The sequence below is a fragment of the Rhinichthys klamathensis genome, unplaced genomic scaffold (assembly GCF_029890125.1).
Source record: "Rhinichthys klamathensis goyatoka isolate OS25496 unplaced genomic scaffold, OSU_Roscu_1.1 h1tg000178l_1, whole genome shotgun sequence".
NCBI classification, from domain to species: Eukaryota; Metazoa; Chordata; class Actinopteri; order Cypriniformes; family Leuciscidae; genus Rhinichthys; species Rhinichthys klamathensis.
This window is the reverse complement of record NW_026606707.1, coordinates 1,000,986-1,018,207: the sequence shown is the minus strand read 5'-3', so window position 1 is coordinate 1,018,207 and position 17,222 is coordinate 1,000,986. Positions and strand designations below refer to the sequence as shown.

The 17,222-nt window shown below is 39.3% G+C and overlaps 1 protein-coding gene across 5 annotated transcripts in view; it reads right to left on the bottom strand.

The window, feature by feature from the left end:
• Nucleotides 1-17,222, bottom strand: part of ptprfb (protein tyrosine phosphatase receptor type Fb) — a 218,470-nt gene that overhangs the window by 37,811 nt on the left and 163,437 nt on the right. For all 5 annotated transcript variants that reach the window (XM_056260780.1, XM_056260782.1, XM_056260783.1 and 2 more), the window contains 6 exons: nucleotides 12,114-12,231; nucleotides 10,446-11,024; nucleotides 7,131-7,228; nucleotides 6,355-6,611; nucleotides 3,900-3,981; nucleotides 838-1,065 (listed from right to left, as the gene is read on the bottom strand). In XM_056260780.1, the coding sequence (XP_056116755.1) occupies nucleotides 838-1,065; nucleotides 3,900-3,981; nucleotides 6,355-6,611; nucleotides 7,131-7,228; nucleotides 10,446-11,024; nucleotides 12,114-12,231 (1,362 nt within the window). The remainder of the gene's footprint in view (nucleotides 1-837; nucleotides 1,066-3,899; nucleotides 3,982-6,354; nucleotides 6,612-7,130; nucleotides 7,229-10,445; nucleotides 11,025-12,113; nucleotides 12,232-17,222) is intronic.

Sequence of the window (17,222 nt, the reverse complement as noted above, 5' to 3'; positions counted from 1 at the left end):
TGTTTGAGAAGCAGATGGAAAAATGCGAGAGGGGCTGAAGGGAACCGGCGAGGCGTTTAAGCTAATGCTTGTTCGACAAACAAAGCTTATTGAGCTTTGCTGCTTATTAGGACAAGGCTTTTAGCCTAGAAATCTAGACGCACCCTAGCGGCAGCGAAAATTATTTCGCAGCCAGTGTGGTCTAGCAACTCTCCATAGGCTTTTGAGCTGTAAAAACCAAAAACTGGTCAGGCCAATCACATCGTGTATAGAGTCGGCGGGCGGGCTTAACACAATGACGGCACAGTTCATGACGTTCAGCGTGATTTCCATAGGTGATTTCCCTGCTACTTGAAAACAATGAAGATGCAGCGGTCTTTCGAATCGGCTTTGGCCGCGACTCTGGATGACTTGGAGTTAAGAGAACGTCACTTAAGTCATTCTTAAAAAAGGAAGATGTGTTCGGAGTTTTACCGACCTGATACGGCAAAAGTTTAATATATCAATTAGCTCCGCGCTGGTGGAAAAACGCATGGGACTCACTCATCCACAACCGTTCGTTGCTCTGGTTGGTTGTAGCGCTATCCTATTGCGTGCAGAGGGATTTTGAAAGGTAACCGTTTATCCCGCCCCTCGGATTGAGGTATGTCTATGGAGAGTTCCCAGACCTAACATCTTGATGTAGGTCTGGCATGCCAGGCTACAAGGCTTTGGCAAGACTTGACAAAATAACTGCTTGTGTATCTGCAACTCGCACTGAAATTTTCGGAGAAGACGAAGATAAAAGACGGCAAACATACAAATGTACATGTGGGGTCCCCCATGTAGTTCAAAAATAATTATTACAAACTGTAATACCTGCTTCTCATTTGCAGCAACAGGGTATTGGTCCTTGAGTTCGGCCATGACAAAGCACTGGTAGTTTTGGCTGTTAGAAAGGGGCCGGTTGTAGAAGCCGGAGTACGTCTTCTCGTCGCCCAAGGTGAAGCTGTCTGGGAGGGAGAGCAGCTTTGCGGCGATGTATGGCCTTACGGTGTCCGAGTGACGTCGTCTCCTGAGCAGAGCTCCTTCAGTAGACTCCAGGAGCTGAGGAAGGAACAGAGACGGATGAATTAGTACATAAAAGCCACAGGCTCTCAGTGTTGTGTGGGAAACTAATGCTAAGTTGGTCAATGCTTTTATTTGAATTGCCTGTAAATGTAAAAGCATTCAACTTGTCAACTTCAATGGGCTTCTCTTTGCATTCGTGATGTAAGATTGTTTTTTTTTATGTTTTTGAAAGTCTCTTAAGGTCACCAAGGCTGCATTTATTGATTAAAAACACAGTAAACAATATTATTCAGAAAACTTTTTCAATTTGAATGTTTTAAAAATGTATTCCTGTGATGGCAAAGCTGAATTTTCAGCATCATTACTCCAGTCTTCAGTGTCACATGATCCTTCAGAAATTATTCTAATATGCTGATTTGCTGCTCAAGAAACATTTATGATAATTATCAATGTTAAAAACAGTTGTGCTGCTTCATAATTTTGAGGAAACCATTTTGTTTCAGGATTCTTTGATGAATATACATGTGCCCCACCCACATTAAGACTCTCTCAAACATGACCTTGATTGCAAAGTTCGATAGGATTTACTTAAAATATAGTAATTAATACAGTACTCCAACTCCTCAACAGGTTTCATTTTGTGTTTGTGATGTGAAGTCACTAGCCCCTTTCACACAGCAATCCCGGTAAATTACCGTAAAATTGCTGTTTACACAAGCAACGGCATTCTGGCTTTTTACCGGTAAGAGACCATTCACACATCAGCTCCAAAATACGTGTAAATTCTGTGATGTCAGTCATCGCCAGTGATCTTTAAACACTGTGCCGTTGTCTTAATCCCCCGCATGAGGAGGAGCGCTTTGGTTTCACTATCTGTTCAATTTGACAAAAAATGTTGACGTCTGAGTGAAAGGGATAAGCGGATGATCAAACCGAACGCATTTTTTGGTCTTTAAAAATGAGACGCGCATAATAGTCATAGACTGTAAAAAAAATATGGACGGAATGTTCATGATGTCACCCGTAGGTCTCTGAAGAGCATTTTTGAAGCCCAAAGTGGGCGGAGCTGCCGTCACCATCTTGGTAGCGCGTCACTCCTGGATAAACGAAAATGGGCAAAAAAACGGGATTAGCTGAGGTGACGTGACGGCTAACAGACACCAGACAAACGGCTTGTAGGGACAGCAGCGGCAATCCACCTGCCACTCAAGTGGCCACGCCCTTAATTATGCAGAACTTTAAGGCTTAATATAATTTAAACGGATAAGTTATATAAAAAAATACACCCCCCTTCCAGTTGTCATGAAGGGCAAAATTAGCTAAATAGACCAAAACCACTTTTTGCACCAGGCTATAAACACATTTTTTTTCTGCTTTAAGGTTGGGCATATTAACATGGGGGGGTATATGGGATTGACTCTCTTTTGCAGCCCGTCTCTAGCGGTCAGTCGATGAATTTGCAGTTTAAGTCACTTCCGAGTTGGTTTCATGGATTGGATGAATGGAAAAGAAGGCTGGGTCTCGAGCGCGACACGTTGAAAAAGCTGCGAGACGTAGCTAAAGATGATCATCTTGCACATATTTAAATAGAAAAACTATTAAAAAGCTTACTGTAAACGGCGCTGAGTAATCACGTCATCTCCATAATAACTCTATGATTACTGGTAATTTACCAGTATTTAGTTCATTTAGTTTACCAGTAAAGACTGTGTGTGTGAAAGGGGTTACTAAGTGCTACTTAACTTGTTTGGCTTTTTGGGCCACACAACAAACTGTGGTCTCTCTTCATTACCCACAGTTGTACTCGTGAAGGTAACACTTTATAATAACTGCATGCTATTAATCATTTGTTAAGCATGAGTAAACAGTCAATTCATGATTTATAAAGCATTAATAGACATTAATAAGCAGTTTATAAATACAGCTATAAACGCTTTTTTTCTTGATTTATAAGCATATCTATAATGCGTTTAATAATTGTATTTTCATACTTTGTTAATGATCAATTAATAATTTCTAAATGAAGTATAGCATTATTTACAAACAAGAGTTATCAGTCATTCATAAGATCACTTAGAAAGTGTAAGTAAATGTAGTAAATACAGGTAGTTATAAAGCATTTAGTAGTGGTCAGTTAACTATTTTGTGAGCTAATCTAAAGTGAGGACTATTCATGCCTTGTAAAGCATTTATAAAGGAGATTTAAAGGCGCATCAATCTTCTAAACAGTAAAATGTAACAAACACAACACAGTGATACAGAACAGAGAAATATTTAACAGCCTTTAGAATCTCCTTTATAAATGCTTTACAAGGCATGAATAGTCCTCACTTTAGATGAGCTCACAAACATAGTTAACTGACCACTACTAAATGCTTTATAACTACCCGAATTAACCCTGAATTACAGCATAAATACATGTTAATAAAGCATTTATTAACACACTAAGTAACCATCACTATATGTCTGAATAATAAGATGTATGAATGTACATTTAAATAGTTTATTAATCATTTACTTACACGTTCTAAGTAATCTTATGAACCACTGAAAACTCTCAAATAACTGGTTTATAAAAAATGCAATTATTCATTTAGAAATAATAAATTGATCATTAATAAAGGATGAAAATACAATTATTAAATAAATTATAGATATGCTTGTAAATCAAGAAGAAAGCATTTATAGCTGTATTTATAAACGGCTTATTTATGTCTATTAATGCTTTATGAATGATGAATTAACTGTTTACTCATGCTTAACTAATGATTATTAGCGTGTAGTTATTATAAAGTGTTACCTTTCCAGGTTTCTCATGACTCATGAATACAGTTAAAACCAACAAAACAGTAATAACAGTAATAACTCACGTCATCCAGCTCCATCTCATCAGGATTAATCCACTTACGAGATGATGTAGGAGACCCGGGCACGACCACAATGTAGTAACACCTATGCAGAAAACAACAGTGTTAGCATGTACACCTTTACTACTCTCAACTGCACTACAGCAGCTTGAACTGCCGCCACCATAGATTTGAGCTGGTGGGAATTAGAAGCGACCCATTCAAGGTGTGTGAAAAACTGATGACTTGCTTTCTGAGTAATAACTTCAGTTAATCATCTCAACACTACTGGTTTTTAAATCATCAGCTCCGTCTTATAGAGTGTGAGGGAATGAAGCGCTCACGAACGAGCATAACTTTGGGAGAGTGGCACACGGCTGCTCATAATAAGACTGGAGCCGAGGCTTTAATTTGGCCGGTCTCTGATACGAGAGGTATTTTCAAAATCAGCTCCAAGAAAAACTCTCTCTGTGCTTCAGAGCTCCGGCATTTCCCGGAGAACGAAGAGCTGTGTCTGACACGAAATCCCACATCAATCAGCTCTACTCCAAATGCCAATCTTCTCCAAGACTTTCTCATCCTCGACACTCTGGTAATCTTTTTACCAATCAAAAAAGGCACTCCGGAGCACAGGCCTGTTCTCCTCCAGGGATTGGCAACAAGGTACAGAGTTTTTTTTAAAGTTATTTTTTTTTTGACCACACTGCACCAGTTCTGACTTTGTCAATGGCCAAAGAAGCAAGAGAAAAAAAAAAATCTCCCGGTTTTGCGGTTCGGTTGCAATTGCAAATGAGTTTAATTTCTTTTCAGGGAACATAATTGGCTGTGGAAAAGCGTGACTCCGAAACAACATGTTCCTCTCAAAGGACAAAAACAATCCACTTTTCTTCCATTACCTCCTCATTCATGAAAAATTAAGTGTCGAAAATGACATTAGAGGCCTTTCTCATGCATAAATTATGACGACACATTTAAGGGCCTCCACCCATAAGCAGGAGCTCCTGTGAAGAGCACTCAGCCGTAACGATGGGCTCTCTGTGGCAAGAACATCAGAAACAGAGCAGCGCGTCTGCTTTCTACGAGCAGGATGCGCTCATATCCTCCATCATGACAGGGTGCACTCTAAGTGATCTCAAACCAAGACTTTCAGATATATCTTCCTCTCAGCTAAGAGAGAAAACAGCCTATCTGTCGGCACATTCTCCGCTATTGATTTCTACGCGTTCCATCATGACTTATCCTTCAGCACACAGCTCAGATGAGAATGAAGCGGAAACACGCCAATGTCACTTGAGTCTGACAAGGACCTTCTGGCAGTCTGAAAAAAAAAAAAGCCATCTCTTTTCAGGAGAAGGTCAAATGTAAAGCTGAATACAGTAGGATAACGTTGCTTTGGGTTGAAAAGCAGCTGGAATCTGCAGCGTTGGCAGGAAGGCTGTTTGCTGAGGTGGGGAGATTCAGTCTGGGCATTCAGTTGGGGGGGGGGGGGGGGGGGGAATAATTGCATGGTAATAGTGTGTGAGCTACACTGCAGAACGGAAAGCATGGCGTCATTGACCTGAATGAGGCTGGAGGCATATCCGTACTGATGAGGTTTAAATAAGAGGGCAAGGTACATTTACATGCACAGCAATAGTACTAGCCTATATAAAATCAACTTTTATAAAACTGATTTGAAAATTCTTTATATACATACAGCATTTAAAACCTTCTGTAAGCTACGCATTTCTGTTTTATACATGAGTAAATGTATAATCAAGATATCACATGTTTGACCTCAATTGCCCACTTATAAGTATGACTATATATATATAGGCATGCTTTATTAAAGGGATAGTTCACCTAAAAAATGAAAATTATCCCATAATTTACTCTCAAGCCCTCCTAGGTGTCAAACATAATCGGAGTTATATGAAATAATATCCTGGCTCTTCCCAGCCTTATGACCTCTGACCCGACATATGTCGTAATAAGCTTAGGTGAGAATTAACGAACGTGGAAGCGCAGAGGATGGAGCAAAACAAAACGCAGGTCACGAATCAGAAGTCTAAAATAAGGTGTTTTAAAGAAAAATGTTGGAGAATTCCGATTTAAGAGAAGAGGAGCTACGTCCTACGTCGGGTCAGAGGTCACCCTTCCGCCAGAACTCGGCTCTCTTGTGAACGTGCGTACGACCGTTGCCGGAAGCCAGCGTACGGTTTTAAATATGGATATTTTTCTTACAAAAATCCCACTGGAACTCCTTTTGGAACTTCAAAAACTCAGACACTATTTAATGCCATTACAAAGGTGAGATGAGCCAGGATATTATTTAATTTAACTTCGATTTGTGTTTGGCTGAAGAAGAAAGTCATATACTGTATGTATACCAAATTTATTTATAAAGTTTTTGTTCAAATCATTCATATTTCTTTCATCTTATTTTCTCCACCACTGAAAGGACATCCCATTTTGTTTGTCAGATTGCTAAAGTACTAACCTGACAGGAGCTGAGGTGGGCACTTTGGGGAGGTTGATGCTGAGTTTTCCATTATTGGTCTGTTCTGCTGTGTACAGGACAGGTTTACTTTTGAACAGGTCGGGTGCAGTTCGAATGGAAACCTGTTGCTGCAGACCACCGGCACTGTTCCCTCTGCTCATCAGCACAAAGGAGTAATCCGTGTCTGGCTGCAGTCGCGTGATCAGCTTCCTCTTGAGGTTGCCTTGGACTTCCACACTCTGCTGGTTATAGAGGATCTACAGGAGGGAGAGGTTCAATTTCACTCAGTTGCACGGCTCACTAAATCTAATTTTTTCATTCAGTTTCATTTAAACAAAGAACTTGATTGCATAAACAGACTTTATCCCCATGCAGTCACTTCTAGCGTTGGAAACAGTGTGCTGTTTTCTGGGCTTGGCCCATCAGGATATTACTGTTATGGTTTTATACCAGTGGCTGGCATGCAGAGACGCCACACAGACAACTGTCAAGCCCACTGAAGGCCAGAGACTTTCCACAGCATTTCAGCGTACTGACCAACAGCGTGACTTGCAATTTTACAAAACCACATGTGAATTTACAGAACGAGCACTTAAATCTAATAGGTAAAATTACATTTACATCTGTTGCAGCGTAACCATTCTGTACAAGAATTAGACCATTATACAGCAGACTCCCAAGTGCTAGACTATAAAAACAGGCATAAATATAAATGCTTGTGAATTATATCTTTTAATATGAGGAACGTTTGTTTGTGCACGTCAACGGGGTCTTACCTTAAAAGGCACTTGGGATTTATAATTTTCTGGTACTTCCCAGGTGAGAAGGACAGAGGTTTTCATCACAGCTTTGACACCAAAACTTGTGGCAAATGCTATTGGGGAGAAAACAGGGATTTTGTAAACATTATTCAAAGCTCAGGGTTTGCAATGCATTATGTATAAGGTAACATTTAAAGCAAAACAGAGCTTCTGAAATTGGCTAAAAAGGACTGTTTACTAATCTCTTGTTGTGTGAAATTACTGACACTGCAATAAAAGTACTTACGGTATTGTGAATCCATTTTTAATAAATAAACAAATAAAGCCCCTGTCTGAATATTTCCAGTAAAAGCTTTTCTGTAAACTATCAAATCAGCATTTGTTGAGAACAATACAAAGAATTTGTGACTCTAGCTATACTTTCCCCAGCTACAGGAAACTTAAAACTCATAATAACTGAGATCTATCTAATGCTATTCTGCTCAGTGTTATTTAAAGACTATTATAATATTTATTAATATTTTGAATTGGCTTTTGTTTTTATATTGTAAGTTTTCTTTTAAGTTTTAGGTCAAGTTTTAGTAATTTTAAGTGCAGTTGTAAATTGTATTACTTTTGAAAAAAATATTTCCATAGAGCTTTAATTAATTTTACTTCAGTTTTAGTCATTTTAGTATTTCAACTTATTTCAGCGACATTTCTAATTTTTGTTTACGTTTTTAAAGCTGCAGTCTGCAGTTTTTCCTCTTTGTCGCCATCTCTGTTCGAAATCTGCAATTGCAGTCATTTGCGAAATTATCAACTTTACGTGAGTTGTACCTCGGCATGGCCAATGTTTTGAGGAGAGTGTGCAGCTGTCAGTCACCGTGCCGGTCTGGATACTGTCATTAAGAATTACAGATTCTACTTTTTGGAAGTATGACCAACATAAGAATTTTCACCCTAAAATGTCATCTGAACAAGCAAGTAGGGCTGTAACGATACACGATATAAAATCGAAATCGCGATACTCAGGTCCACGATCCTGTATCGCGATGTGAGAAGGCAGAATCGCGATCACACCCCTTCCAACTCCCAGAGTTATCCTTCCTGTCCAGAACCAGGGCTCGAATTTCGGCGCGGGATTGCGGGTATTGCGCATAATTCTAATCATTCCCGCAGGTCTCCCATTTCGTCCTCTATCTCTTCTCATAATGTGTTGTCCAAGGCAGGCATCAAGCGCTGCGGCGATAATACACACTCGCGTTGTGGAGTCGGGACCATAGACTGTAAGGTCGAGACATGACGGAATATTCACTTGCACAATCGGGCCAGCAGTGCATCGTGACTGAAGTCTTTTTAAGTCTTACCAGTTTAAACATTCAAGCGATTTTAAACTAATCAGTGCTCGCGCGCTCTCTGAGATTATTTTCTATGCGGACATTCATAGAAAATCCGCCTCAAAAACAGCTGGCTAGTAACTATTTTTCGCGGATTATATTGCTTTAACACACAAAATTGTCAATTTCGGTCTTTATGAGTAGGCTATACTCTAAATATAGTCGGTTTTGTCTTTAATAAGCATAAAACGCATGCCAGTATAATGAACACAGGATCCGTGCACTAGCTCTTAAAGTGACGGCAGCCATATGTGTCTGTCATTAATTTTGTTGTCAAAACAACAAAAGATGGCTTTAAGTTAAAGGAATCAGGATTAATAGCCTATGTATTTAATTTATTCAGGACTAAAATACATTTAATTAAACAATTTAAATCAAGCTTCCTTGTGATGTGTAAATTCTTAACAAGGCTATTACCCCATTGTAAAAATGCAATGAGCGCAAACATTTAGGCAAGATAAATGTAATAATTTTGTTTGGAAAAAATGCCCCCCCTTTCTCCCCCTCAAACAAAAAAAATCCCCCCCCCCCCATGAGAATCATCTAAAGGGGGGATTTCCCCCCCATTTTCCAAAACGAAATTCAGGCCCTGAGAACTACCACATCTTTAAATTACTATTTCCACTTCTCCAAACACTTCTTTACTATTCTCCCATTTTTATAATAATATGAATGAACCGTCTTGTTTAATCTTAAAGTTTTGGTGGTCAGATGCATATCTTACGGCACCATCCCGAAATCAATTTAGTTGGAGTACAGAACACAACCCAAAAGCAGCAGCCTACACTGCCTAGTATAGTTTAATAATTTGCATAGTTATTATTGTTCTTTGCTGTTTCGATTATACAGGTTTTTCCTAATGTTATTCAATAAAAATACCGGTATTTTTCTTCTTCTCTCAAAATCTCTTTTTTTCACCACAAGCCCCGCCCCCTCAAGCCACGCCCCCGTGATAGAATCGCGATACGAATCGAATCGTGGGTCAAAAATCGTGATACGAATCGAATCGTGGGTTTGGTGTATCGTTACAGCCCTACAAGCAAGTAACGTCCACTTTTGTTCTTCTGACCGACTAAGGGAAAAAAAGCATTGCAGTAAATCGAGCTCATTAAATCTAAAGATCGCTTATCATATCACGTCAAACCATGCAAATTATACTTTGTTCTCAAATTGTTAATGTTAACAACATCAGCATTGCGTGACTACATTTAAAGCCCTTCAGATATTTATCCTTGTTTTCGCATGCGCCGGTTGCAGTCTCTTTTTCCAAACTCTCAGTCCAAAGACTTTTGCATTTTACAACGGATGAGTCTCCAGTTGTCACTGGTGATTGTCGTTTGAACCTTTCTGGATCCGCCATCAAATTGATTTGCCATTACAAGCTTACCGTTTTGAATCGAGCTAAGGTAAGCAGATAGTTTTGAACACTGGCTGGTTATGTACTTGCTCAAAATTTATTTTGGATAATTTTTAACCCAAAAAAGTTACGGACTGGAGCTTTAAATATAGTATTTCTCCACTTGCCTTAAAACAGACCACCCAATGTAAAGATATAATTTTTTCATAACACTGCACATTTATTATGGTCTTAGCATGACAAAATGGCTGTGTTGTTTCAAGCGTGTGTTATTGCGGCAAAAATAATTCGTTGGTTATCTGCTGATTTCTCTGTGACCAGTGGACAAAGATTTCATCTCGAGTTCAAATGTGTTAAGACAGAAACGAACATGGTCAGGTGTTGTTTTCTGGACACAATCTTTCTTGGAACATGAATAGGTGTGTTGTGTATCATGTGCACCTGTATCATTAAATATACTGTATAGGGTGCATTATAATTATGTTACGGTGCATTGTAATTATCTGAGGCCTGGCACAGTGATAGATATCCTTTTATCCCTCTGTGTGATTAGTTTAAGCGATTTAACGTAAGCCATGGAGTGTAAACACCAACCAGGTGATGTAGACATGGTCCTGCTCTGGATACTGGGGCTTATGGGACCCCCTCCCTTGCTGGTGAAGGCTTGCACACGAATATCATAGGTGGTGTCTGGCCGAAGCCCCTGGATGGTCATCTGGGTTTCGTTGGTGCGGTTGGTGCTGTTCTGTTTGCTGTTGATGTCACGGTACACCACTAAATATTGAGTGATTCGGCCGTTGCGCTCAGACAGGATGGGCGGTTCCCAGGACAGGCGGGTGGTGGAGGTGGTCAAGCCCACGACGCGCAGGTTTTGGGGAAACCCGCTGGGCACGTCCTCCGGAGTGCTGATCTCTTTTACGTACTCCTCTCCGGCTCCTGCCCGGTTCCTGGCGCTCAGGTGGAAGCTGTAGGTGGCGCCCTTGTGCAGGTCTGTGGCGGTGTGGTGGTCGTCGGTGCGTGCGAACTCACGGACTTCATAGTTCTCTTCCTCCAGATGCTTGTACCGCAGTCGGTAGCCGATCAGCTCGCCAACCATGTCCTTAGGAGGCTGCCACTGGATGAGAGCCGTGTTGCCGACGGTGGTGCTGATGATCATGGTGGGTTTGCCAGGCACTGAGGGGGGTAGAGAGAGAATGTGTGAAGCATGGTAGAAGAGAGGGTTATTGTGCAGGGACATTTTTAGATTACAGACGATATCCTTTTTAAATGTCTAAAACCATCCTCTTATTCTGGCATAACAGAGTACTTGTATTTGGCAAGTAGTCTTCAAATAAAATAAAATATAAATACACTAGCATTTAAACGTTTGAGGTCAGTAAGATTTAAAAATAATAATAATAATTTTATACAGGAAAGATGCATTAAATTGATCAAAAACTATACTAAAAGACATTTATAGTGTCACTAAAGGTTTTTATTTCAAATAAAAATAAAGAAAATCAAAGAATTCTCTATCACGGTTATCCACTAAAATATTAGGCAGCACAACTGTTTTCGACATTAATAATGATAATAATAAATGTTTCTAGAGCACAAAATCATCATATTAGAATGATTTCTGAAGGATCATGTGTACTGAAGACTGGAGAAATGATGGTTTGCCATCACAGGAATAAATAGCATTTTAAAATATATTACAATACAAAACAGTTATTTTAAATTGTAATACTATTTCACAATATTACTGTTTTTACTGTATTTTTGATCAAATAAATGCAGCCTTGGTGAGCAGAAGAGACTTCTTTCAAAATTCTGATCAACCCTAAATGTATATAACTAAAATTAGTTGTAAATGCCTTTTCATATTGACCATAATTCTATAATATTTTTAATATTTAATAATAATAGTAAAAAAAAGCTTTTTCCATCTATTTAAATCCTTAAGAAATGTCTTGCAAAAGCTGCTTTTGATTAAAGTCTACATTCTACAATGAATTGTCTCTGAAAACCTCCACAGGAATTAAAGTCAATATGACACCTGTAATGTGATTTACTCTGAAATATAAGAGGACATTCAGTGGAATATAGCAGCTGGTGACATCCGTAGAGAAGAAAATAAGCTATTATATTTAGATTTTTTTCTTTTTTGGAACAATGTGCACCAATGAATCATGCAGAATAAGACCAGAAGCATGCATTAGGAAAGTAATCAGGGTGAATTTTGAGTGTGAAGCGAGTCAAGTGTAGAGTGTGAGTTTCTACCTGCTCCGGTGGTGGTGATGACTTTGGCTTTACTGCGCGCCCCATCGCCCCTGGTTGTGTACGCTGCCACGGTAACAGAGTAAGAGGTCTCGGAGAGAAGTCCAGTGATCACAGCTTCCTGTTAAACGGAAACAGCATGATGCCTAAGATGCCAAGACAGCATTATCTAGAGACGCCCTCAAGCCATCCCCACTGGCAGACACTGATCATAAACCCTCCAATAAACCACACACACCCCAACGCTTAACCATTTACAACCTCCCTTTTAAAACCATTGGACACATCTTTAAATTTCATATTGCACATACAAACAAAACTCCAAAAGGATTTGAAAAGCTTTTTCTATGAGAAGCTCTTCCAAGCCACAAAGAGAAGAACGAAAGCAGCTCAACCATGGGTGTCAGTCTTCTTGCGTTACACCAGTGACAAAAAGTTTTTACGAGGACACTTAGAAAATCATTTTTTTTCCCAACTGTCTGCAATTTGGCAGATATTTGAATGATTTCCCCACCCTATTTTTTAAAATAGGGTTTCAAGGTTCCTCCTAAAAAGTCAAATTAGTTCACAAATTAGCCTAACTGGTGTACACAACTGGAACACTGACACATCTGGTTGACTTCAACCTGTGTGAGCATTTGAACAAACTCACAAACCAAAGGAAGAAGCAGAGAACGTCAAACACAGCACACGCAAGCAACTGTAGGAACACATGCACACACATACACACACAAAGTCTTGATTAGGGTTAAAACACAATATTTCCACTCGCCGTTAAAAACGCTGTATTCTGCTGCCAGGCCAGTATTTGGCGATATAACTTTGTAAAGAAACACTACACGCCTGTAGACTGAACACATAATGCGTATGTGCATGATGTCATCGTTTGGACAAATGCACGTTTTTGTCATTTACACGGCGACAATAACAGTATCGTTTTCAAAAACTTGAAGCGGTTTTCAAAAGTTTGCATTTTAAGGTCCCCAAAACAATTTTAAAAAGTGTACATTTTTTAACTGAAAACGGTGTCATGTAAACGGCCCCTTGAAACTCCTAAACTGTGCATCATTAATGCGCTGCTATTCGTCCTCCTTTCAACATGAATTAGCTATATGAATAGAAAACTAATTTTACTGAAGAAACGTTTAATGAGGAATAATGTCTGTAAAGCCTACAGTAACTCAGGTAATCTCTTCTTAGTGTACTTGCAGGGTTACCTGCAAATGATGTGCTTAAAATCCTCACTCACACACACACACACACACACACACACACACACACACACACACACACACACACACACACACACACACACACACACACACACACACACACACACACACACACACACACACACACACACACACACACACAATAATTAATGAGTACAGGCTCAACCACACTTAAATACACACATGGAAATAAACCAAGGTCATAACACAGCATATGTTCACCCGCCACACACACACACAAAAATACCAGACTCCTATATTACAAACGGGATTTAAAAGCTTCTCATTAGCATTTTTAGAAAGCCTTCGCTGAGTTTCTTCTTTAATTAAGATTTTAATTATATTAATACGTATAGCAATAAGTGCCCACTGTTTCACAATTTTCTTTTTTTAAACGGAGGATTGGTTTGGTTTCCTCTCCCACAGAAGCCCTAAAGAAGGGGAACATGGGATAAAATGTAAATGATTGGATAAATTTAAATGACCTTTTTAAGTTTGAGCGTTTATTCATTACTTTAATCACACAAAATTACTTTTTATAGGCGAAGCAACTGCATTTTCGTCTCTCATTTTCTCCATCATAAATAGTGCTCTTTTATCAATTTTTCGAGCAAAGGGAACAGCTCGCACTCACAGAGAACAGAAGTTTAACTAAGTAGGAAACATTGGCATGCAGTGGTGTTCTGAAATGAGGAGTTTTTTTACTTCTTTTTTTTGTGTGTTAATAAATTAAATGTAAATTCAAGTCCCATCTACACTTAATGCTCTCACATTTTTTAAGTTTTCGTCATCCAAACAATATTTAATAACTTACTATTTATGTTAAGTTAAACTTGATTCTCTTGAGGTTCTCTTAATGGAACAAGATGAGATTAATGTAAAGCCATTTTAATAGGTGTGTTTCTTCTCTATACATTGAGCACACAGTCACACTACATTAGTGAGCTAGCAGCTGACGCCAACCTTCAAAATGGCTGATTGCTAGAATAAATAACACAGAGGTGCACAGATGTCACTCGCTGACACCAGCGAGTCTCTGTGCTGTCAGGCGATAATCAATGTCATCTGTGAGAAGAGCAGCACAGTTCCATTATGTGTTTGTGGTACCTCTGAATAGAGCCTGAGGTGAAAAAAAATTAATAGAGTTTCTCACCTTTGATGAAAAGAGAGGATCTAAAAATGGCTTAAATGAAGATTTAAGAGTGGTTTCTTAATACAGATGTTGGGTGTTTTTCTTTTTAGATATGGGTGTGACACTAAGGGCCCTATTTTAACGATCTAAGCTCATGGTCTAAAACGCAGGGCGCAAGTGCAGTTAGGGTGTGTCCGAATCCACTTTTGCTAGCCTAACGACGGGAAAAAAAATGGTCGGCGCATGGTCTAAAAGGGTTGTTCCAATGGCGCAGTCTATTTCAGATGCCTCAAAATAGCAACGCTCCAACAATGCGCCTGAACACACAATGCATTAGCTATTTAAACAACGTGGCGCAGGACGTGAAAATGATAACTGCGTCAGGCTGAAACTAACAAAAAACACACGCGTCACGCCTGGCGCTGCATTGCGCCGGGTGTATGACAGGGCCCTAAGTCTCAAGTTTGCGAATGGTGTTTAAAAGCAGAAGAAAATCTATGCGTGCCGATTGATTCGTGGCGTTTACTTGATCTCACATGTTGTTGTTATTAAGAATAAATGAATAATAATAAAAAAAAAACTTTAAAACATTCTTTTTTACCATGGTAAATTTTTCAAGAGCATGTTAGCGCATAACCACAGCCAGCATCGGAGATACAAAAAATTTGGTGGCCAACCTCGACTTGTACACAAATACACACACACCTAACTGTGACTGCTCGAGGTCACCAGGTCAGGTGTGAATCCTTGTATTAACGTATGAATCCCAGATTCCAGAAATCCAGTTCGCTGACAGGCTGCCAGACAGCTCTGAATCATGGGAGAGGGAAAGGAAATCAATTTGGCGGAAGCAAGCGATTGGCTCCTGCTGAATGTTTTCCAGGCAGGTGGCAGCACGCAGTGGCAGCGGAGCAGGTGCGGTCGCTAACAGCAGGGCTCCAGAGAGACGGCAGCCAGTCTGCTGGCACAGAGATGGGCGGACAGAGAAATGGGGTCAGGCTTCACTGGGAGGAAAACGACACTGGTAACTGAAGTGCGCCCAATTCTTCGGCTCCTTTTTAATGTTCCAAATCTAGGCAGTAAGAGGATTTACCAGCATAACGCAAGCCAGGCCGTGAACTGTAGTGGGCTGTCACGCAACTATAAGAATCTTTTGAGGAAACTCTGGAACAACGAAACACACACACACACACACACACACACACACACACACAAAGGCATGTTCACGGACAACACACACCTACATTCTCAAAGAGCTGTAGTGTTGAAAGCTGACTGTTATCTACAGCTTTCCCTCTCCAGTCAGGCTTCACTGGTTTTCAACACTCACAGCACACATAACCCTGAACCAGTCCCTCTGCTGAAAGCAGGTAACATCATTCAGCGCCAATTCAGTCATCACACAAGGGGCCAAGCAGATTTTAAGTTCTCTATTAATATCCATTTCTATGCTTCCCAGCTCAAAAAGCCAAAATAATACATTTAAAAGAGCAAGCAAAACCAATATAAAGTGATATATTTGTCATGGCTCGGTATTGAAACTCATAACTGTAATGAAAATGAATGTTGTTTACATGGCTTCCTGTTATACTTAGGATTGGTTAATCAAGGCATTTTGCAGTCAAATATAATAGTATAATGAAACTGCTGTTCCGGGCAACCGATTTCTTCTTACATAATTATTTTTATCAAAAATCAAATATTTTCTATCCATTTATTTATTTGGTGAGTAACAATGTAATAAGTGGGATAATGTAGAGTTAGCTGAATAAAATAAACTCTGCCTGGGTTTATCTTGCAATAATTATCAGATAACTGTAAGCCCTTACATAACGCATTTTTGGCAATATACAGTACCATTCAAAAGTTCGGAATCGGGAAGATTTTTTTTTAATGTCTTTGAAAGAAGAGTCTTATGCTCACCAAGGCTGCATTTATTTGATCAATAATTCAGTAAAAACAGTAATATAGTGAAATATTATTACAATTTAAAATAACCGTTTTCAATGTGAATATTTTGTAAAATGAAATTCATTCCTGTGATGGCAAAGCTGAATTTTCTAATTATTAAAAAATAAATACAATTAATTAATAATCTCTCTGACCCCAAACTTATAACTGATAAAACAGCTCCAAAATCTCATTCAATGAACCAAGTTCACCATAAAATGTCCGTTTGGGAACCATAAACAGCCGACAATTAGACGAATGACTAAAGTTAGATTTTTTTTTTTTTTGCCAGAAAAATTCTCTTGCGATTATAATAACCACAAGTCAAGAACAGCAGACAAAGCTTTCATTCATACAACTACTTAAATCAGTACGTCTCAGTTTACATTAACCGTCTCTTCTATCTCTCTAGTCAAGTGTCTTCGTCTGCACACGTACAGTATTTGTCATCGCAGTACGAGTGAGTGTTTATTATTCAGCAAATGTTTAACTAGTGCTCTAATAGTGATGGTCCCTTCCATATTTGCACGCATGTGATTGTGTGTGTGCGTGTGAGTGAATAACGTTTACTTGCTATGCTAGAAGTCATTAGCGCAGTCATTACACTGTCAGTGAAATGTGCTCTCAGGGGCCAGACCTTTAGAGCATGTGGCATCATTACCATTAGTAAATACAGTGCATTAGTGGGAGACCTGCAGTAATGCTGAAAATGCTGCAATTTATTATGGTCTTTTCTGTGTGTGTGTGTGCGATACGTTTGCAACAGTGCTAAAAAGATGCTAAATGGTGTATATTCCC